Below are 24,156 nucleotides of genomic sequence, written 5' to 3'. Positions count from 1 at the left end.
GAACTAATTCAATTGCGCATATTTGTTCATGCTCGAGTTTCAGTGTGTGTTTGAGAGAAGGAAAGAAGGAGCAGGAGAGCGAGCTGTAGGAGATGCGAGCTTTGTAAACACACACAGCTGTATCCTCTTAAAGCAGACCCCGTGGCTGTCCCCTCTTATTCTCTGTTTGTAAGCTATCATACTCTTCTGTCACGATAAGAGCCGATGAAACTCAAGGCTCAAATGACAATTATAAATTACGTTCTGCGGTTCCTTTTCTTTGTTGCTCATTCCTTGTGTCTATCTTGTCAACTGTTCCTATGGCTTAGAGGGGGCATCTTGCGTACTGTTTTGGTGTTGGTTTCCCTTAAATTCATTGTGCTGCAGGAGCAAAGAAAAGATCAAACCCCCTCGCCCAAAATCACTTTTACGGGGAAAAAAGTGTTTTTGTTTGAAGCTTGTTATTTTGACTTGTCTCTGTGTTTATTCAAAGCCATGACTTAGCCATGCTGTACTGGATTCTGTACAAGCAGTTTCAGTGTGGTGCTCCTCTCTATCTGCTTTTCTCTGTTTGGATGTCTCCCTCTCCAGGATCGCCAGACTGTGCAGCATAAATCTGATTGGCAATGCATCACTGCAGCAATGTGTTTTTCTTTCACGCACACATACGATGTGTAAACTGCTAACAGAGACGCACTGAAATGGCAAACACGGGGAGGATATTGAAAAAGATGTTCGAATTTTGTGGGGATATTTGTTTGAAACAGTTACTCCTTGTTTTCAGTTGTCAGGTGTTTGATGCTAACCTTTCCCTTAAACTCTCTTTTATAGCCATTTTAAAATTTTAACCTAGGAAATGGTATATTTTACTATATAGTAACTTCATTAAGTTTTCTTGGCTAACGAGTTAAAGCAGAGGGCAGCTTCTTTTTTTCTCATGGCGATACATGTAACTTTCTGCACAGGTATATTTAAAGAATCTGTTAGTAGATAATGCTTTAATCCAGATAATGCTTATGGGGATTTGCTCACAATATAAATTTAAGGATCACTATTAGACATAAGAAGATAAAGCTCTAATAATCCCTACAACATATTATACTCTGTATGCTACAGGAAACCATGCAGAGAGGTTCTCTGGAACTGCTACTCTACTGGAGATATTATGCAGAGCAATTAGACTCATCAAAGCTATACTTTTTTCTATGGGACACCATTGTCTAACACTTCTTTTTGAAATATCCTTGCTTAAATTGCGAGCTAGTGTCCTCTTTTTCAACGCTTCATTTGTCCTAATGCTCTTTTAAATGGGCTCCAGGTGTAGAGATGGACAAGTATTCTTGTGCAACTGCAATGTGCGATAAGTAGCCTCTCATTTGACCGCCCTTGCAGGCCAATTATAAATCTGTAATAGGGCAACACCTCCTCAGTCTTTCTGTTATTGAACCTCACTGGTCCCCCCCTCATGTTCCCTTTTTGTCTTTGTCATTTTGCCACGTTTCCTTTCTCTCCCCGTCTTCCTTTCTCTCCCCCTGCGGAAAAAGGGTAGAGAGGGCAGGCGTGGTGATGGCCAGCCCTAGTGTCCTTTAGTGTCCGATAACAGAGCCTTCCCATCAGCTGCCTGCCTCAGCCAAGCAAGGCCTGGCTAATGGATTTGGCTGGCAGGCATACATCCCTTCTTCCCAATTGAGCCACCCTGCTCTCTCACACACCTCTCAATTATTCAGTCTGCACTTCTATGCAAATGCTTTTCTATTGAAGAAAAAAAAAATCTGCCGTTATTTTCATCCGGTTGTTATGTGTGCTGATGCGTGTGGCTCTTGAGACTTGTCGGGTGTGACATATGGTAAAGCTAGTGAGATGGAGGATGCTGCCTACTTGCCAATCCCTCATCTCCTTTTAGACGAAGCTCCATCAGACCTGAACCATTAGAGGCTGATCTATCGAAGTGCCGTTCACAAGTGGTAACACTCTCTAGCAGTTCCCTAGCAACCGCCGCAAGCGCTGGTCTCTTTCACTGTAATGCTCAGTTGCTTAGCTACAGACACTGACAAAACTACACACGGCTTATCTCCCCATGGAGTTAAGGACCAAAAACCGGTAGTGTCATTCCAAAACTGATAACTGAATGGGAGCACGTTATAATAGATGACACAACACAGCGTTCTCTTAGCTGTGAAACCTCAGTATGAATATTGCAACAACATTGCATTGTTTACATACTCAGTAGTTGCCACCGGTTGTCTCATATCTCCAAGATAGAGGCGTGTATCGGCTCCGAAACCAAGATCAATACCGGTCATGACCTTCCCCTGCACCATTGTCCGTGCAAACCGCTCTGGAACGTTTGTGATATAAGGAATAGAGGCGTAGACTGGACAAAGACATGTCGTAAAAGTTAGGCGAATTAATGTAAACACAGACAAACCAGGAGGAGGGTGACAGAGAATCTGAGGGATCTGTAGGCAACTGCAGGGACAGTACTGAAAAATGTTGGCCAAGCTTGCGGTGAATTGAGTTTAATTATTTCTTAGTAACAGCATGTTCGCTGTTTGCATAGCAGCATGTGCGTAAATATAGGATGAATAATGGCAGATGAGAGCTGCTAATGCCTGCCTAAAGCAGCAGTCATGATAAGGTCATTATATCTGTGTTCGTGCGTTGCTCTTTGGTGTCATAGGGTGGATGAAGGGCAGTAGGGTGCAGGGAAGATAGGATAGGGGTGATGGTTTTGGAGGACTGGGTAATTAAGGCACATAAAAACAGCTAGCCTCTCCGGTGGCAGGAAGGTATGCTGCTGATTTAGCTCTCCACCCTGCATGCTGGCCACCTGTTAAAGGATTTATTTCCCAGGCCAGTGGTGGTGCTTGACATCATCAGGCAACCTGCTTCTTCTCTTAGCACAGCGGAGGACAGTCGAAGAGAAGAGGTTACTTACTGTTTAGCAGAAGAAAAATAACCCAGAGATTTTGTTTTCGCCTTTTCTCATTTCAGGCTGTCAGTTCCCATTAGAACGGATTTAAAAACCAAAAAGTTTTGGTCTTCAGGTATATTTTCACAGGTGTCAAGAGTGTTGGGAAACATATTGTTTCCTGCTGCTCTTTTCCAAGTGTGTGGAGAGCAAGGTGCAAGGAAGAGAAACTTCCCTTCTTAAGTCACCTGGGAGACATCGTGCCCTTCCAGTAGCCTACCTCAGCAATGTCACATCCCACCTTAGCAGATGCTTAAAGAAAACACCAGCAAGTGCATTTACCCCCATTTCACACTCTCATATTTCATTTTCGTGTCCACTGAGGTTACTTTTCCATTTTCTTCTCCACTGCAGATACTGCAAGGTGAAAATTGTTTGTTGCCTGTTTATTTATGAGAACTGCAGTAAGGGGCAATGTGTTTACCTTAGCCACAAATCCGTGTGTATTTTGAAGAAGTCTCAGAGGTAATTTCATGAATCTGTAGTTAGGTTTATGCTAACAAGGCCAGAGTAGACACGCCCCCAGATGGCAGCATCTCTCTGCCCCCATGAGATGCAGGCACCGCTGGGCACCACCGGGCTGTGGAAGGACCTGCTACTGCCAAAAATAATTAAGCATGCTGTCACAGACTTTTTGCTGTATTAACACAAAATGTTCATCCAAGTCTCAACATGGGAGAAGGCCCCTGCCTCCAGTCTTTTCTTTTCCAGATATGCACACACACACAGTCGCACACAACCACTGCAGCGCTCACTGTTTACACACGATGTCACTGCCAGTGCAGAAGTAAGTTGTCTTTGATCAAGTGTCTCAAAGGAGCAGTGCTTTGTAAACAGCCAATAAGATTAGGCCCTCACAGGGCCGCAGTTCCTCATTTGTTATTGCGTACTTTACAGATGCTGTATAATATTACAAAATATACCTGTAATTGTTTTCCTGCATGCAGTACAAGTCATATCAGTGTGCAGCATACGTGATTATGGATATACAGTTGGATTGTTGCAGAGATGCGAAGTGCTAAATGAAAAATTAAGCTGAGTTTGTGTACAAACCTAAACAAGGTGTGAATCTCATTTCTAGCTATATGTTGGTACACTGTGATTTTACTGGCCGCTGTTTCTATGACAACATGGTAATCAGTGCGACACTGAGCTCGCAAGTTATTGCTGCGCAGTTATACGGTGCCATGTGTTTGTTTTTTATGTTGATTGACGTATTTGCATTATTAATTGGGATTGTAGCAGAAGTAAAAGAAACAGGGATATGTGCCGCATTCACAGCCGCTTTAGTGCTGAACTGTAACGGCTCTCTGAGGTCTTCATAATTTTTGTTATTATTCATTTTTTTATTCATCACACATTTTTTGTTTGTCATTCAAAGTGCCTTAGGCAGTCCTCCACAGTGTTTCAGGTAGGGTCTTTTTAACAGCACCAGGCAAGGCATTAAAAAGCCAAACACTGAGCTAGCCTTTTTTATGATAGCTCCAATGCATCATCCTTCATGAAAACAAAAGTGTTTCATTTGTGTTGTTATAAAGAAATCAAACATGGTAAAGCAAAGGCTGTCAGTGAAATATATATATGTGGTTAACCATAGAAACCCAAAGTATACCCCTGTCTGCAGACAGATGTTTGGACAGCTGGTGCTTTGGGAGAAGCTTCACATATCCCACAGACAATTTTAACTGCGCGTAACTCGTAGTTTTAAGATGTTAAAAATGTCAACTTATCTTAATACTCGCATCTTTTTTATCTCACCTTACCGAGTTATATAATTGTCAGCTGTGAGGCTTTGGAGTGTAAAACTCATCTGTTTCCATCATTTATCCTGAAGTGCGCAGGCACACCGACAGCAACCTCGAATTGCTGTCCATCCTTTAGATTCTCACTGTCTCTTCACTCAGGTGTGGAGAACTATTTTCAGCTCTGCCAGAGCGGCAGCACTGATGTGTGCAATGTTTTTCACCTGCTCTTCATCATTTCATTTCATATCCTGAAAGTGTTTACTTTGAAGAAGTGCTATCTGGCTGATGTGTCTGTGTTGTTTTTTTGGCTGCTTTGGGCTGGATTTAAGAGGTTGTTTTCCTTTTTTTTTGACTCTACTGAAAAAGAAAAAAATCCTTGGCTTTTACAAGCCTTCTGATCCCCACAGTCTAACTGCCCCGACGTAGCTAAATGAAAAACTGCATTTGTTTGACTTTTCTCTGATACCTGAACAAAGGTTTTCATAAGCTGGTGCTATTTGGAAGGAAACGCTTTGTTTAACATGAATGTGAATTCTTGTTTCTTTGTGGGGTTTTATTCACTACTTAGTGTTTAACTATATAACCAGCAGTGTTTGGGCGTATTCCCGTGCCTCTCTATTTTATTTATTTATTTATTTTGGTTTCCTACAGTGGGCTTAAATCTAAAATCAGATGGTGAGGCATATTTTAAAGGTCACTGTGGTAGTAGTAGACATCTGTTGGATCTGGCAGAAAGGGAGACCTGCTTGTGTGCTTAAAGGCTCTGGGCTAAATGATTTCTCTTAGTAGGGATGAAACTGATTGCTCTAATCACCGTATAAATTTTGTAAGTAAAAACAATTTTTTGTTAAAAATTTCTTTAATCCTATTGCATTTTGCATCCAGCACTAAAGTTCCATTGCAATTTCCCTCTCTCCTTCTCTCTCCCATGTATGCATCACCTAAAATAGCCAGCTTGTTCCCTTTATTGAGCGAAACTACCAAGTTCTCATAGCCCTGACCTCATCTCTGCTTTGTAGAGACCACACATCGGAACGTCTCTGCCCTGCCAATCTAGCATAGTAGCCCAAATTATTTCATTAAGCCCACATTTTTGTGAAAGTAAGATAAATGTCCATGCAGCATGTGGCTCTGATTGCCAAACTGCTCTGAAGAACAAGAGACTGTTGTGCAAAAGTCCAGGCTGCTGTGAATTATAGGGACTGGGGGGTGGAGGCGGGGATGGACCAGGGATGGTCTCCCGTCCATCAGGCTGCTGCACTCAGCACTCTGGGTACACAGTCTGTGACTCAGCCATACGGGGCCTCCCATGTTTGTTGAACATATGGAAACATCAACCGGCTGCCTGTGTCATCAAAGCTAACCCTAAAGTGCACCGTGCATTAGTAACATTAACGCAGGCCTGCTGAGAGATTGAGCTTCACTCTGTTATCTGCTGTTTGTGTTTCTTATCTAACAGCGATACATCAGCGCACACGGAAGGCCGACAGGTTGCTGCGCCAATTCTTTCAACTTTTAAACTGCATCAGCAAGTCTTTCCCCTTTTTTTAAAAAAGAAAAAAATCAGTTGCATTTATAAAGCATCAAACCACAACAGTAGTGGTGACAAAACCTCCTGCAGGAGCGAGACATCTGAGGAGGATGAGGAGACAGAAAAGAGGGGAAAGAAGAGCATAAGGAGACTGCAAATAGGACAAAGCACAAACTACAAGAAAGCAAAGACAAAATACTTGTCAACCCAACTCCATATGCTCCATATGATGACACGACCACATATCTAAGTCACTCCTACAAATGCGATAAAGACCATTAATTATCCATTGTTTAAAACAGTCACTTCAGCATTTCCGAAAGGCCTGCGCAGAGCAAGGTCAAACTCTGAGTTTAGTGCAGCACTCAGAAAAAGGCCCCATAAATGTATGCATTTCAGCATTTCCCATGCTACTAAAAGGCGAGAGTTTATATGTGCTCTACTAAAGGCTTCTCCCCGGTGAGACATTTCTGTTGGGGGTAACAAAGTGAGCGTATGCACAGCGTGGCACAGCCCTCGGTGCAGAAATGGCTGCATCTGTGATAAATACACACGGCAAACAGATTGCAGTAAAAGCAGGTGGGGAGCTGACTGATGCTACGCGTGACCTTGTGTTTTCCAGACATAAACCTTTCTGCAGTTCAACGTATTTCATTTACAACGCTGCTGAGAGACAGACAGAGCCATTCAGGAGGAATTGGGGGGGGGGAGAAAGAGAGATTGATTTGAAGCAAGAGAAAAACGAGAAGGAAGGAGAATTGAAAAAGAGACAGAGCTTGGCCTGCTTCCAAACTGGCACCTGATGAGATTTTATTCTGCCATCTATCCAGGGTGTACTTCCAGTGGGTTTACGTCAACCGTACCCAGCGAGTCTGATCTGCATTCGAACGTGGCCGTATGTTATCCGATGAGTAATGTATTCCCATAAGAGCATGTTTCTTATAGCTTTTGGTTGCATTGCACGGGAAGTCACCGAGCACAGAGTGTATGTGTGTTCCCTGTCTTTTGATATATTATGTGGCAGGTGTACCACTGCTAGCTAGCTGCTCCCTGGAGGAGTTTGGTCACAGTTCTGCTTCTTCCACATGGGACTCTGAAACTGTCTACGTGGGTGTTTGGAAGCACAGGTGAAGCAGGGCTGAGAGAAGAGACGAGTCTGAGAGTGACCTCTATTTATTTTGATGGGGACCTCTCACAGAAATCACTGCAGAGACACACCGTCGGGCAAGTTTTGATGCTGCTGTAGATAATCCGCATGTGTGCGAGTGCATGGAAGATCCTACCTTTTGGGACCCGGGTACTGTGAGATCTCACTGGCTGGATGGGTCCTTGTTACAGCTTCTTCAGTGAAGGTACCTGAAAAAGGCACAGATAAGAGCGTGCTCTCACAGATGGAGTCGTAATGGGGCCATATTCACTCCACTGACTCACGTGTCTTGGAAAAAAGAAATTTCTACAAGGTCATACTCTGAACAAGCAAGCAATTGTACTATTGATATTGTGGTGGGTGGACATGGTGATTTAGCGGTTAGCTGCATTCTCTCCTTGTGGAAAGACACATCTTAACCACCAATTTTTGTCTTTTTGTTTTTGTAAATGATGTTGCCTGTGCTGCACTGGCTTCTTCAGACTGTTGTCATTTCTTGAGAAAAATAGTAAGGCATTGAAAATTGCTACGAAATCAGCAGCGACTGCTGCAGATTCGCTCTCTCCTACTATACGGAGAAAATGCATGAAGTGTTTCCCCTTTCTTGTGTTACGGCGTTGTTAATCAAAATTAGATAATTCGCAGAATCGAACGCCACGTAGCTGTAGTAGTAATCTCGAAGAAAAACGCGTTGTACGTTGAACTGATTAGCCGCATTCAATCCCTCAGGCCCACATTACTCAAGCAGCTGGTTCACTAGTGAAGGAGATAGTTTGTTGTGATTAGTCTCGTAATTAAACCGCAAAGGCTATGAATACATGAGTAATGAGTGGCACCCTGTATGTGAAAGGAGTTGATAAGTAGGCTGTCTCTGTAGTGGAGCTTTTGACAGAGAGGAAGCTAAACCGGGAAATAAGAAAAGTGCTGACCGCTCTATTATGACTCAAAGGTAGCTCCCAAAGGTCACTGCCCACCAGTTTCCTTTTTGTTCAAGCTTACCTGTGTTGTTTTCTTGCCTTTTCCCATCTTTTTTTCCTTTTAATGTTACTGTGGAAAGGACAGGCTTCATAAAAAAGCATGTTCTTGTGTTAGTATTTGTTTTGTAGCCTTCTTCTCCAGCTGTTTTAACTCATACGTAATAAGTGAAATGAATCTTTCAGAACCTGGAGAAATTTTAAAACACCTCTTCACATGTTCATGAAGACAGGCCTGAGTAAAGCCCCGGGGACAGAGCAGCCTTGTGAGTGTCAGCATGTTAGCCATGTCTGGCACTTTTTTTTTGATATGTAAGAACAGGATTTTCAAAGGGCTTGTGGCATTATCATATTACTTTGAACTAAAAAAATAAGAAAGAGGAAGAGGGAAAAAAATAAAAGGTGGGGGGGGGGGGGGGGGGGGGGGGGGGTCATACTTAGGTCTGCATTTGTCAAGTTCATCATTCATTTGAAAAAAGGAAAAAGGCAAAAGGCTCTGATTAGCAAAAATATTTATTTGCTTGAGGCTGAGATATGCAAAACAAACAACAACTCAGTTTTAAGAAGTTTTTAGAAGCAAAAACTGACAAAGTCAAAAGCACATTAAAGACCGCAGAAACTATTGGATCGTTTCAGCTCCATTTACTTTACTTTTTTTTTTATATCTATGAGCAAGACAAATCTGCCGGCTCATCTTAGTTGTTTCACACTGCTTAGATACACACTCTAGCCTGGCTAAATAGTACTTTTTTAAAGGTTTGTGACACTAAATGTGTGCGAATGATTCCAATTCTTGCACAGAGATTTAATAATATTTATTTATTTTAATTAGATTTGTTTTTCATTTGCATTTCTACTGAATTTTAACCATTTAAAAGTTGTGTTGCTTTCCAGCTCTTGGGCATTTGTTTGAGTTATTGCTCTGCACTTTACACTGATAGCTGTGGGGAAAGGAGACATCAGGCAAAACCTCTTAATGACTAAAATAAAAATAGTGTGATTGTTCATCGTCTCTATCTCTATTGGTGAAATACAGCGAAGCCATTCACAATAATATTTATACCCATTTCCTAAGCCTTACTTACTAAACATAAATTTGAATATGCCTTTGTAATTACTGTCATTAGGATAATTTGGAAAGCGTGTGGCACATGTTGCTGGAACGAGAGCACGCGTAATCTCTCCACCTGCTGTTTTTTTCTCCGTCAAATCCACGTTGAGTGAACATATCTTAATTAAAATCGTCGGTAATAGCATTTTTGAAGGCCACATCACTTTCACTCTTCCTGCAGCTGTGCTTCCACAAATACATGTGTGTATGTGGAAATCTACTGCCATTTAAAGATTCATGAAGCCCAACTCAAGGACCTGTTGGTACAGACCCCCAGCAGAATTACGATGCACCGCCCGAGCGATTGGGTTGCCCTAATCAAAGTAGAAATGGGATATCGCCGAATTCAGGTAACAAGATCACAGTGTAATGTTGCAGTGCGGAGATGAAAGGCTGCACTGTGGCTGTGTGCGCTTTGTTTTTGTACATTTAATTCAAAACAAACAAAGAAGCTTTACAAGCAGGTTGCCTTTAAAGCTCTGTCTTCGCAGGGCACCTTGCTGCAAGAAAAAGCACCAAGAGAGTAATAAATATTGTAGATCCCTGCTGCATGGGTCTGTACAGATGACATCTTTTTCTCTGGAATTCAAATATCTGCAGTCTACCCGTAGTTTACCGGCCCCGTCAGATTCATCAACCGCATCCCTCAAAGGTGTGTCTGAGGGGCTCCGCGTCGTAGCGGAAAATCAAAAAATATATTTTCCTCACTACAGAAACGTGGTTGATGTGACCCGGCAGGGCTGCTTCTTACAAACTGCATTATCACTTCATGTTGGATCGAGGCTTCATCAGCCCCTTTACACAAACCGAGGCCTGTAAAAGCAGAGATGATGTATCTGATGCTGAATTTTCTCAACCAAAGCTCCAGTTATACTCTTATTCTCACACATGCAGGCATGTAGGCAACATATATGCGCTGTTGCTTTAAATATTCTTAATGAAACATCCAGATTCCCTCCTTACGGTGCAGTGAAATCAAAGTTGTTGTGATGTCATAAATGGCTGTCATGTAATGAGGATTGTAGTTTCTGTATCAGTCATTGAGGTGGCAAACATAAGTAAACAGTGCGCTTTGTGTGTTGTGATTTTGTTATGTTGTTTTACACAGGGGCGTAATTTCCAGGGGGGTTAGGGGGGTTATGGACCCCCCCCCCCCCCCCCCCCCCCCCCCCATCAGACCCAGCCAATATTATCTTGCATAAATAGGCTGTTGGTTTTCTTTGCTCATTTCAGTTATTACCAGCAAAATAGTTGCATGTTTAATAATCTGGGAATTTACCCAGATTTATTTATTTACTTAGAGAGATCTTGACCCCCCCCCCCCCCCCCCCCCCCAATGTTCAGCACAAAGTTACGCCCATGGTTTTACAGAAATGTGTTCACACTGTATACATGAAGTTTTTTTGTTTGAGCTTGTGAATTGTGGCCGTACTGTTTGTTTTTTCAGCCAGTCTTGCCTCACACGTGGCAAAAATACACTCTTTTTCACATTTTATTCAAAAATGTTTTGCAAAGGGGGAAAAGGAGCGTGCAACAAGCTGTCGAGAGCAGTGTCACCTGGTAGCTCATTCAGGCTTAGGGGAATATTATAGTAAGCCCAAAGCAATGAAACAGCTGGCAGTGCTGCTCGGTGACTTTCTCCCTCCGTTTTTACTCTGGGCCCATCGTCCCTGTAGACACTACCAGGGCCATTCTTACAGCATGTGTAGAGCAAAACAATCATTGCACTCCCACTGTCCTTCAGTGTGGAGCCAGTGCATACTCACTCAGTCATGCACACACACACAGACACACACACCTCACCTTCTTTTCAGTACAGTAAAGCAGTAAAAAAAAAAGTGTGCCAGCGGGCTGAGAGTTGGCTTTCAATTAGAGTGGTCTTTGCTTTTACTCAGAGAGCTTCTTGACATTTGAAAGCAGCGCGGACTGAATTGTACTGTATTTTATGCTGGCGTGGATGTGTGTCGGTGCCGCATGTGCGTGACTCCAGAAGGATGACACATTTCTTTGTGAATTGTTATGATTGACAAGCGCTGATCGGTGCATCATAAAAATGCCACCTAAAATGTGGAAAAAGTAGAGATGGAGCCTCAGTGTCTCACGCAGACAAACCTAAAGACACACAAGATAATGAAATGAATGTATAGCTCACTTTATGCATAAAATATATCAGTAAAATGTTAGCTTAGCGTGTTTAATACTTTTTGTCACAATCATTGGAAAACATTGGTGTGATATTGCATGTGTGTATGATGGTCTGTCATCATCCTTTTGTAACTGCTCCCCCTCTTGCTCTTTACCCCCTTAGCCTATTTAAGTGTGACAGAACCTCAGTGACACTCACAATGGGAAAGCTCTTTGAAAGCCAAGTGTATGAATAATCACTAAGACACCCCTAATCCATTTTTAAAGAAGGGAATATTAATGCACTAACAACTGTATCTGCTCAGTATGCGTCAGATGATTCCAGGTCTGCAAAAAGCCCCCTCTTTCATACTGGAGCTTCAGCAAGCATTAGGGGATCGCTCTGCACTCTGTCACCATGACAACACCAGTTCCATGTCCGAGTGGGTGTACACACTTCATTTAGTAATCCTTAGCGAGCAACGTGGGACAGCTGTGTGCATGCTGAGAGGGTTTAGGCTAGCAATCATGCCAAAATACACTTAATTTCTGGAAATGTGGTCACTCTTGTGGGTATTATGGAATTAGAGTTTGAGTGGCAATGCCTGGCAACTACTGTATACATTACAGTTTTACTGGAAGGAAATTCGATCTTTATCTGAACAGGTACTCTCTTACTGCCATGGCTATTTGCCTCAGCGCTACAGTATGTTAAGAGGAGAAATACAAATACAATCACTTGATTAATGTTGAATTCTATTAACATTGAGCCGTCACAGAGGCACACTCGCCGGTCTTACTGTAAGTGGCAAGAGCTCCGTTGTGTGTTTCTACCTCAACACATGTGCACTGTGTGTACACACAGAGTGCTAGAGTTTATGTCTAAATTCAAACAAAAAAACACGTCGTTCACTCTGTTTTTTAAAGCTATGTAGTGGGTGGAGCTTCGCCTGCAAAACCCCCATGGTACACTCACACAGTGGATTAGGCTGGCTTGCTGACAGCGAGTTACTTTGAGAGACTGTGGAATAGGAAGTGTGAGATGCTACCTGCTTTTTTTTTTTTTTTTTCATGGGACATTGAGCACATTGAAAAGAGCCTCATGACTGACAAAAGATGGATGAATCCTCTCTGCTCACAGTGACTGGCACGTACTTGCTATCATGTGGAAGCAGTGTTTAATTAATACAAGCATGAAAGAGCTGGAAAGAAAGTTGGAGTATCATTGCTTCGTTCTGATTGGTTTGCCAAGACCATGAAATTATAGAGCATTTGTGTAGTGTATGTTATCACAATATTACTGGGATTATTAGTATTATCTCCTATTAATGTTACAATTACTAATAAGTCATGTAATCAACAATTAAAGTAAGTGGGCTTTTTAAATGGCAAGTTTATTCAGAACAAATAAATAGAATAAAGCACATAAACAAGATACCTAGCTCCTTATATAAGAATAAAGAAAAAAGCTAAACATTATGAACAGATATGTCCACACTGATGTGACTTCTTGTGTTTTTTCATCAACCAGTAAAAAGGAAATGACCCGCTTTGATAGATTTGTCAAAGAGCGACAGATGCTAACAGATTTCTACCCCATGAAATCACTGCTGAACCTCCCTTTCAACAACTTCCTTGCTCTGTTTAGGTTTTTTGGTGGGAAATTTAAAAAAGAGAAAAATCAATGTTAATGGCAGACAGACGACATATTGCAGTTGACTGTTTCTTTACTTTATTGATCATTTTTTCTTCAATTCACCCTGAAGTATTTCTGTAAAGTTTTCACTGTCTTATAAAAGGAGACTTCCAGTTGACGCACAATACAGCTTTATTTGTGATAAATGTTGTCATAATAATAATAGATTGCATTTATATAGCGCTTTTCGGGACCCCTCAAAGCGCTTTATAATTCCACTATTCATTCACTCTCACATTTACACACTGGTGAAGGCAGCTACAGTTGTAGCCACAGCTGCCCTGGGGCAGGCTGACAGAGGCAAGGTTGCCATATTGCGCCATCGGCCCCTCTGGCCATCACCAGTAGGTGGTAGGTGAAGTGTCTTGTCCAAGGACACAACGACCGACACTGTCCGAGCCGGGGCTCGAACCAGCAACCTTCCAATTACAAGGCGAACTCCCAACTCTTGAGCCACGATCGCCCGACATATTTGTAAGAAATATATAAATCAATACATTTAAATGACATAGCAATGATACTGTTATCTGCCCTAATGGAGAACAGTTAGTGAGTGAGCTACCTCTGACTTGAATTGAAGACAGCTTAGCCAGTGCAGTGAAATCATGAGTACCACACATAAAACACAGTCACTAGTTTTAGGCATCAGTCATAAACTTTATAGAGACACTTAATTCTATTAGCAAGGATCATACAAACTAATAAGACTACAATTCACTCTCCATATAACATATGACTTAGCACATAAAAATAGCGACTGCAGTTTTGGCTGAATTTCCTAATGGACTGTAAGTCATTATGTGCTTTGTTGATTCTTAAGTGTGGAAGATAATTGCCAACAGGCAACACAAAGTGGTTTGATTACTGTCTTTTGCTTGTGGATCATAATAGAGCTGCACCCCTGTTTAAAGACTTCAGGAAGCTGCAACATGTAAACAAAATGCATCGATTTGCAAGTGATTAAACCCCGTGTTTAACTACGAAATGAACAAAGACAACACAATCCCAGTGTTTACAGGGGTTTTATGTTCTTTGTGGAAAAATATGCTCGTTTTGTATTTGACTCCAGCAACATGCGTCAACAAAGCCGGGACAGTTTAGGCACGTTTACCACTGTGTTGCATCACGCTTTCTTTTAACAGCATCCTGTAATTGTCTGGGAATTTAGGGGGCAAACTGCACTCATTTTTTAATGTGATTTTTTTCAATAGCCTTGCATGATTCAGCATTTCAGCTGCTCAACAGTTCACATCCTCCTTTGTCATATGTGCCGTTTCTCGGTACACCGAGTGTTTTCAGCAGGTGACAAGTCTGGACTACAAGCTCTTACTACTAGTGAGCCATGCTGTTTCTGCTGTGTAACTGTCTTGCTGAAACATGTAACTGATCCCTGAAATCTCAAACAGCATGGCCGTTCAGTAGTAGTTGTCAACCCCACACTTGCATACATAGATTTTCTTGAATTCCTCTATTGTGGGCACATATGATGATCCCCAACTTCATACAATTTTATGTTGAAGAAAAATGATCCTGAAAATGTTAACTGTGTCTTTCAGAGCAGCAAAGCTCTGCATATCTTTAGTTCTCTATTACTCAGCATCTCTTTGATGCTCATTTTATACCCAATCCTGTTTAACCTAGTGGTGGGATTTTCTACCAGCAGTTTATCCTGCTCATTCTAAAACAGCAAACAATAACTTATTAGTCATAAGTTTTCATCTTGTCTTTGTACAATTTTAATAAAATATAAAGTGTAAATGATCTTTTGGAAATAATGGGCTATATATAAGACTGCTATGTCCTTGTGCAGTGTCAGGATGACGCACGCAGGTTTGCATCTCCCGTTCTGTTGCCAAGAATCAGATTACTCAGAAGAAGAAGAAGCCATGCTACAGTAAATGTGTTCAAATATTTTTTAGCCTTTTGGAACAGTTATTATCTGGGATGGTACGTGGCATATAAAAATGAAAGATTGATTAGGCTGTGGAGTGCTGGTCGCTCTCTGAAATAACATGGTACTTCACTTCTAAATGAAGTCTAGAATTTTCAAAAGATTTTGTAGTTGCTAAGAAAGTGGCGTCTTTGAAGTGAGCATGTCCCCTTGGTAGTTATTCCTGAGCTCTGGGAGAGCCGAGGAGCGCTTTAGTGGGCTTGTCTAACATGTTCTTACACATTCGCTACATTTGGTGTGTTCGGGGGTCATTTTGTGTCCAGTCGTTCTCCGATAACAGAAATATCTCGCCACAAGGGATGTCTTCATCTCAGGATTTATTTTTTTTAATTCTTTTATGTTTTTGCCCCTGATCTGAGGATCTCAAATAGCTGAATTCTATGAACACTATCAATAATGCCAATACTGAGTCGACGTTTCGAGTTGCCATGTGTAACGCAGACGCACTATGCACAGAGTGCAATTCACCGGAATATGTGAAAGTACATCTGACATTTGAAGGTCTGCATGAACTAAATATAGACTGCATTACATTTACCTTCTTATGGTTTCCTATAGATTTGTGTAGTGCACTATTATCTATAATACATGATGGCCTAGAAGAGGAGAGAACAGAATGTGGACGCAGCGAGCTTTTATATGGACAGGTAACAAATTACAGAGGGGAAAGACAAAAAAGCAACAACATTGTCTTAACTGGGACATCACATGGTACAAGAACAGTAGCGTGTCTCTGCGAGTGCGCTTTGGGGGCAGAAACACCTTTCTTCTAATTCTTGGTCTTTTAAGGATGATAGTGGAGAGCGCTGTCTGACCAAATCCTCCCTTGGGTGTTCAACTGGACTGAGAGATGGCAACTGTGACGGCTGTTTTGTGATATAAAATACTTCACATCAGTTTCTTATCAAACCATTCAGTGACTCCCCCCACACCTTATAGATAAGGGCACTGTCATCCTGCCAACAGCACAGTCATTTTCTAAATTCATGATCATTTTGGTTGAAACGAGGATCATTTTCAGTCTGTCGGATGGCTAGTTTGTGTCTAGTGCATAAACATTTAACAGCATCTTCACCTTTATACTTGCTGCGGTGTTCCCTGGAGTCTTTTGCTGTTGAATGAACATACGCATCTCCCTTGCAAAGGAAAATGGGAATCACAGGACAATTTCTCAGGTTATTCAGGCAGAAATTATTATTATTTTATCCAATAATGCATTTTTGTTGTAATTTTCAGTGTCGATTGGGCTTTAACGACAACAAAAAGACCAGCAGCAACTTTTTATTTTTTCTTAAGTAGAACTTTTCTTTTTCTACTCTCTTGGCTTGCTGTGCGTTTTCCCATTTCACTTCTGTTTTTTATTGACTGCTAAGAACTGACTGGGGGGAAATGTATGATAATTGTGCCACATCTGCAGTACAACAAGCAACATAATGTGACATGTTTCCTTAATTTATAGTGGAGGACTTACCAGTTTCAGCAATCAAGACACCCACTTAGAATTAATGGTTAGGCATTTTGGAGTAAACCTGCCCACACTGAGTAATCATAATAGACAAGATAAACATCAAGTAAATTGTTTATGCTTGAGGAAAAACAACAAAAAATAATATAACCCAGTATTATCATCACAGAACAACAGATCAGATCTTGAGGTCCGGTTGTGGTATTTAATGCTGTCCAGCGACCGCAGGTTTAACGCATAAATATTCTTTGAGTCTCAAGGGAAAAGGAACAAACCTTGGGATTGCTTTTGTTTTTCTTTGAGGAGTCTGTAGTCTCATGGGGAGAGAGTACGAAGTTTGAATGGCAGTCATCAATCTTTGCTGGTGCAATCATGTCACTGACGTTATAGCCCCGAGCAACCATCAAGACCAAGATGAACAAATCCAGTCGATCAAAAATTTGCCAAAAAGAAAAAAAAGAATCTTTGCTGAAAATGGAAGCTGAAGGCAAAAGCGTGTGCATGGGTTTTGTTGTTGTATGAGTGAGAAAGCTAAAGAAGACATCTGTGAAATTTCTAAAGACTTTCTGTATGCTCATAGATTAAACTCTGCTGGCTTGTCTAGTATAAAGAAAGCAACCTTTAAATGTGCTTCATGAAAACATTTAACTCTGTTTTCCATGCTTGTTATGGTAAAATGGCCTGTATTTGTATATCTCCACAATTAAGCCCAACCGGCGCAAGACAATCACCAGAAATCTTTTCAGCCCTGTAAAGATAGAAATTTATTTGCCTCTTGAAGAAAGGCAGCACTGAGAGAATGGTCTACATGTGTCAGTATTCTTACAAAGGGGAAAAAGGAAAAACACTGATGCGTTTGTAAGCTAATGGGTGCAGTTGATGATAAAAGCTGAGGGTTTTACCAGGAGAGAAAAGGCAAAATGATGAAGAATGTTAATAATGACCCGTCAGAGCTTTTCAAGCTCTTATTGCGAAGAGCATCTGTGTGCAATTTAGGTTGTTGGAAAAACATCATTCAAAAGCATTAGAAAAATAACTTTTTATGCTAAGAGAGACTTCTGTCTTTTAAGCAAGGTTAAGCTGTCCATAGCTAAAACACCATACTAACAAGGTTATATTTGTTTTTGTTGTTGACATAGTTCTTTTGTACGTCAGCGAGTCTGTGCAGAAGGATTGACTTCACACCCCCACTGTGCACTCAAAAGCCTTTAAAAAAGTATGATGTTGAGTCACGAGCCTATATTTTTAGTGATATTAGCTTGACGGAGTTTATCACCTTGTTGCAAATACTTGGATTTAATTCTTGGATTTCCTTGAATTTAAAGAAATACTGGGTTTTCCTTTGAATGGAGCATTCCGGTCGTTATAAATCGGGGGTAGAAAGGTCATTTGTGTTGAAGTTTACTGAGACGGTGAAGTAGCTGCCAGAGTCTCTCTGAGCTCTACCGTAACAAACTGTCCTTCCTGTAATAACCCTCCTTAGTCACAAAGGGAAACATGTCTTTCACCTTACAGAAACACAGTTGTATAAATATTTATTTGATGTGGAAGAGTTGAGGATACAAGTGGAGGCATCCATACTGATGAAATAAGAACTGCTTAAATTTTCATGAATTCACCAGTAGTCTGGTTTTTGGCGCTTACCCACACTATAATTGGCATGTGGCCGTTCTTGTAGTGAACTTCATGAATTATGCACGAAAAACAACTTACCACGTGTCCCATTATAACCACATTGTGCTATGCAATTTTCAGTCTGCAATTCTGGAAAAAGGGAATAGTTCAGACAGTTCTATTCTCATTACAACACAACCTCGGTTTAGCATTGGGATCAACCTGGCCCCTTGTTTCGGACCTCTCCCAAAAACTAAATATTACCCCTTAAGCAACATTAGAAAACTCTTCTTGATGATAAAGGTCCCTGCTTTTTATTATCATGAAGTATTAATGATTGTCACACTAAAATGTGTAATAGCTACTCTTTGCTTTCATCTCAACAAATTGTGACTTGAAAGTCGTGTTGTGGGCAGTGTGACTGATATGCTGCACTTTCCGTCTGGGGTTCATATCCTTTCTGGTATTTTCTGACATATTCTACTCGTTAGCCGCTGTTTACTTTCTTTTAGTTCAGTCTTTTTTCTTCAGTATTTAGTAAAAAAAATAGGAGTTTGGGTTACAGTAAACCAGTGGTTCTCAAACTTGTGTGGTGTAGGCTGTGAACTTTTTCCCTGGCTTCTGCAGTGGCCCGTGCCAGAAAAATGTCTGAGAACCACTGCTGTAGATCTTTTCACAACCATAACCACACCTTTAGGGGGAAAAACCAAAACGTTTTCCTTTATGCTAACTTGCCAGGGTGATGACTCCCATCCCATGAATATGCCCCATAAATATATGCATGTCATAACTTTACAACCTTCTGTTGTAAAAATGCTCCTTTATGAGCTGTGGTTTAACAATGTGCTTTGAGAGTGAACCAAGAATCAAATTTTATCCAAAAATTATTTATGGCAGAGTAGATTAGGAATGTAGCTGATATTTATTCAGCAGGAAAATGAGGCTGAGTGTTTCATATCAAATAATTGAGGTCGCATGTAAGAAAACATAAGAAAACGCTGGCTGCACTGCGATTTATTTGCAAGTTCTTACATGAACCAGCTCTGGGTCTAAGTCCTTCGAGAGGGTTTAATATTTTAGTAATGAGAATTTGCTGCATTAAATTACAAATCCAAGGGTCAGAAATGATCTATATTTAATTTGCTTAAAAATGAAGATTTACTGGCCCGCACTGCTGGATATAGTGAAATATTAGTACTGTCTGGGTTTGAATAAACAGAAGAATGGCATCATGACTTTTGGTGAGTCATCATGTATATAATCATTTTTGTTGCAGACTTTTGTTTTTTGCATAAATTATTTTTCTTCGTAGTTAGTCTTTGTGATCTACCCGGTATGCTATTTGGGCGTTGCAGAGTAACATCCTGTATATTGATGCTGACCTGGCCTGTCCAACATTGAGAAGGCCAAGGGTAGCCACGCAGAATGCAGAAGATTATGTTTCTGTCAAGTCACCGAGTCGATTCTTTTCTGCTTTCCTGTCATCGCGCCTATGATTCATTTAAGAAGTTGCATTCTTCGGTCTGGCCAGGCCAGACAAGGAGACCAGTGATTGACAGGTAAAGACATTACTATGCGAAGGGAAAGAGAGTACAGGGAGAGATATGAATATTTGAGTGGATAGCATAAAAGAATCTTGTAATTGATTTTCTATCTAAGCTGCTGCTTCATTTACTAAATAAATGCACTCACTTAGGTAGCAGGTTCATCTTGCCTTCTTCATTGTCTCATTGTGAAGACAAACTTTCCCACGTTGTGTATTTTGCTGATGATTTTGCAGATTGTTTTTATAGCCTTCCACTTACCACCACAGAGCTTCAAACATTTATCCTTGCTAAAAGTAGGCCGTGCTTACTTACAAACGAGCTTGTGTTTGTCCTGTTCCGACAGATGTGATCCACACCGTGGGGCCGGTGGCCAGAGGTCATGTGGGCCCTACAGAGACTAATGACCTCACCTCCTGCTACCAGAACTCCCTCGACCTGATGAAGGAGCATGACTTGAAGACTGTGGTGAGTACAGTGCACTGCCAGGCTGAGGAAAAACTGGACTCTGTTCAGAGCAGTTTAAAACACACAAATTATATGCTTTTGGTGTTTTTGTTTAACAGCGAGTAAGCCTTCAGTGAGAAAAGCTGTGTTTGAAAATTTTGGAAATTTGGAAAAGGTACGGGAACAAAAGGATTTAGCATCTTTCATTTTAGATACAGTTCTGAAAAGCCTTAATCTTCTTTATTTAAACAAAAGCAACAGAGAACACAACAAAATGGTAATGTTTCATGTTTGTCAAATGAAGGCTTTTCATGTAGACTACTTTGGGTTGTGATTAAATGAAAGGCAGGCCTTTGTACCCACCTCTCTATTTTACGACTGTGAATAACCATGCTGTTATTTTTCTTTTTTTTTGTTTGGCAACCCACTTTAAGGTTAAAAAACTCTGCCCTTTCTCAAATTCCACAAAGGCTTTGGTGTAGATTTGTGATGTGTCATTTTTGTTTTCAAGAAATTAAGTCTCCCGCACCAAGAAGTAATTTGTGATGTTTCTTGGACACATCTGTGCCACCTCTTCAAGCTAAATTTTCTTCTTTAAAACAGCAGAAGAACAATGGGTACGGTGCATGCGACTGAATCATAAGGGCTTTAGATGAGACAATGCCCACACAATCCACAGCTGGCAGATGATCATTCACACACTATCTAAGCTTCTAGCCATGCGCGGACTGTATGTTTCAGGCTGGGCTGTGTGATATATGGATTTGCCCTGCCCACAGAGGGTAAACAAAACAGTGTCACACCAAATATCCACAAATCCCACTTTCTGTGTCAGTGTACTATCCTGCAGCCTCATCAGAAGTCAATCGATGGAAGAAAAATGAGACATACATGAGTGCCGGTTTCATTAAAGACGATGTTGACAAATTCCTGCTCTATAGATGACTTATTGTGAGTGCAACAGACACCTCTATGTTGCAATTAAATGGATTGTGAAGCCAAATGTCTGAAGTAGTTGGGTTTTGCTGCTTCGAGGTTGTATGAGAATGAGCGGCAAGTATTCTGCAACTTCTCAAATAGTTACATCCACTAAAGATGAGTCACAAGCGTGACATTGCATTAGCATATTACGCAATTACACTGTGTTCTGCTCAAGAACTCACTGGCAAAGGGAGCACCTCGGCAAAATCACTTGGCATCTCGGGCCTCTTCACGGGAACCCACCACCTTGCTTACGTGCTTTCATCCACAAACCACAAAATCCTTGTTTTTTTGCACATTCCAAAGATTTATTTAGATTAGGTCTATCTCTTGATTTATTTATACAATAATCCATATATTTATAAGAAACAGAGTTTCTGTTTTTACTAGGAGCAGGCAGGATTCTGTCTAATATATTTACACAGCTGTTGTGAGTTGAGCAGGCCTTCAGTGAAAACAGTGGTTTTCTGTGATTGGCTGGCCTTGTAGGATGAACATTACATTATCTTAGCCACAGTCCATTTGGTCTCTCCTTGCTGCAAGGACAATAGACAGCCTTTTTTACCAAACCGAAAAGGAAATAGCTGTTTCTTTCTTCAAGCAAGGCTGTGGCCCTGATTTAGTTTTAGTCCAGCTTGCCTTGATATGCAAGACACACTTGAAGAGAGGCTGAAAGGGTTCTCTGCTAATTCTTTGTTAACCGACTATCTCACAGGCTCTTGGTGCACAACACAATGTGTCTAAGTTTCTGGTTAGCTGTTCAGCTCTAAGCTCATTTCAGCCTCTCTGAAAGGGTCTCACTATGAGGTTTGCTGTTTGAGAGATCCCACTGACGACAGGCCCGCTGCCAAGTGGGTCTGTAAAGTGGGCAAAGGAAGGCAGGACAACAGGGAATCGTAGATGGCTGCCTCCCTAAAGGGGATTCCAGGGCATTACACAGGAATAGGAGTCAAAACAAAGCTTAACACAAGATAAACTTGAGCATGAAAGGAGAACCGATTGGTTGCTAATCCCCATTTCTTTGAGCTCAAAGCCACCCTTCGGGCTCCACAACGGTATGGCTACCACAGTCATCATATCAGAAACTTCTTGTGCATGTAGCATGTCAAGATGGGGAGTTTACAGAGAGTACCACTAAATTTCAGGACTGAAAATGCACTTCCTTTACCTTAGGGCAGCTCAGTGCGTGAGTGCGTGCTTACTAGTATTCCAGTGGTTAGAAATTAGATAGAAGAGCATTCCTTCTCCTACACTGTGCTGGGCTGATTTGCAGCTCTGCTGGAATGGAAGTGAGGAAGATCGAAAGTATGACTTTTAGAAAACCTCAGGCAGTTCCTGGATGGGTTGCAGAAATGTTTCTGATTTTTTGGGGGTAAATTTTCAGCGTAATATTTGTATGGGTTAAATGTCCTGCAACACTTGTAGGATATACAGTAGAATACTTTTACCGCTTGACCGATTTTGCATTTTGTCTTGTTCTCTGGATAAATAGCAGACTGGACGATGTGCCGTTGAAGCGTGTTTTTCCAAATCATTTGACTGCAGTGCACGCAGGATAGTGATAGCATGTGTTTGTGCACACATAAACTTTGCCTTTTACGTGCGTCATCCTCAGGCATATGTGAGTGTGCCTGTGTTACTGCAGCATCTTTGCTCATTTCTTCTCTGCCTAGAGGACTCTTATGCTTCAGTGCTTTTTTTTTTTTTTTTTTGCTTTTTTTTCTGCGGCTGAAAGAGCAGCAGGCTGTCACAGCTCCCTGGGCTCTGACTGACCATAGCCCACAGCCAGGATGCCAGCGTTCCAGCAACACACAGGGGAGCTATGGGAGCTTTGCAGGAAAGTTGCAGCTCTGGACTATTGAGCAGCATGTTGTCAAACAGCCCCCTCCTCTGCTCATTGCTTGTTACACTACACTATGTTGTTGTTTCCAAAGGAGACTCAGGTGAAGACCCAAAGAGGAAATATTGGACTTGTTTAAAGATTGATTGTAGTTATGTAGTAATAAGTGATAATAACACTAACTGCCCTTTTACAGCAAGAATATTCTAGATGGCTCTGATAAAGGTTTCTGTGACATATGAAAAGGTTTTTCCTAAAGGAAATCAGACAAATAAAGATTTTCTGTAATGTGTCTGTGTGCAGAGGTCCTAACAAATCATAGGACATGCAGTTCTTTTGCAGCCAAGAAACTTGCTAATGAAGTTCATAACTCAAAGGGTATTTCTTCAAGTTAAGGTTTTCATTACTTGATAAAAGTAAAGTCATTCACCTGTGTACACGTATATTTTATTAATACACTTGGGAGTGTGTGTGCTTTACATGCATATGGGGGCTTGTCTCCAAAGAGCTGAAAAGCCTGAACTGAGGAGACGGTAATACAGGTCCCCCATTATAGTTAGTCATGGACAGCTGCTCAGATTCTTCCCTGGAAGCAAGTATAGCGTCTATCAGGCAGAAAGAGATATGGAGGGAGACGCCACCATCTGGAAGTCATTCAGATTCAAGCTCAGAAACTATATTAACCACTTATACTACAGTATGACTTTTAACATAAAAAATACCCAAGTCTTTATTTGTATTATCCTTTCGGAGAGTATCTTGTCAAGATATTAGAACTAAGATTTTATGTCATGGTACATGAGATAGAGGGAGCGTTTTACTTGTTGACTAGTGATTTTGTGGCTATTGCGTGCCTCTTTTTTGTTCACAATTTGACTTTGACGGGCCACAGTTTGATGGCTTGTGAAACTGTTTGTCATTAAGCTATTTCTGGCAGCATATCGTGGGTTGGCAGCTGCCAGTGCGGACAGTGACAGGGTCGCAGACTGTATTTAGTGGCCTCCTCTCTGACTCCCATGCGGCCTGGAAGTGTTTA

General features: G+C 41.2%; 1 protein-coding gene across 1 annotated transcript in view; it reads left to right on the top strand.

The window, feature by feature from the left end:
* macrod2 (mono-ADP ribosylhydrolase 2) overlaps nucleotides 1-24,156 on the top strand; it is a 424,084-nt gene that overhangs the window by 274,046 nt on the left and 125,882 nt on the right. The window contains exon 6 of the mRNA XM_076891831.1: nucleotides 20,199-20,320. Coding sequence (XP_076747946.1) covers nucleotides 20,199-20,320 — 122 coding nt within the window. The remainder of the gene's footprint in view (nucleotides 1-20,198; nucleotides 20,321-24,156) is intronic.

The sequence above is a fragment of the Maylandia zebra genome, linkage group LG13 (genome assembly GCF_041146795.1).
Source record: "Maylandia zebra isolate NMK-2024a linkage group LG13, Mzebra_GT3a, whole genome shotgun sequence".
In the NCBI taxonomy this organism is placed as follows: Eukaryota; Metazoa; Chordata; class Actinopteri; order Cichliformes; family Cichlidae; genus Maylandia; species Maylandia zebra.
The sequence above is the reverse complement of the archived record's forward strand: the minus strand, read 5'-3'. Positions and strand labels throughout refer to the sequence as shown.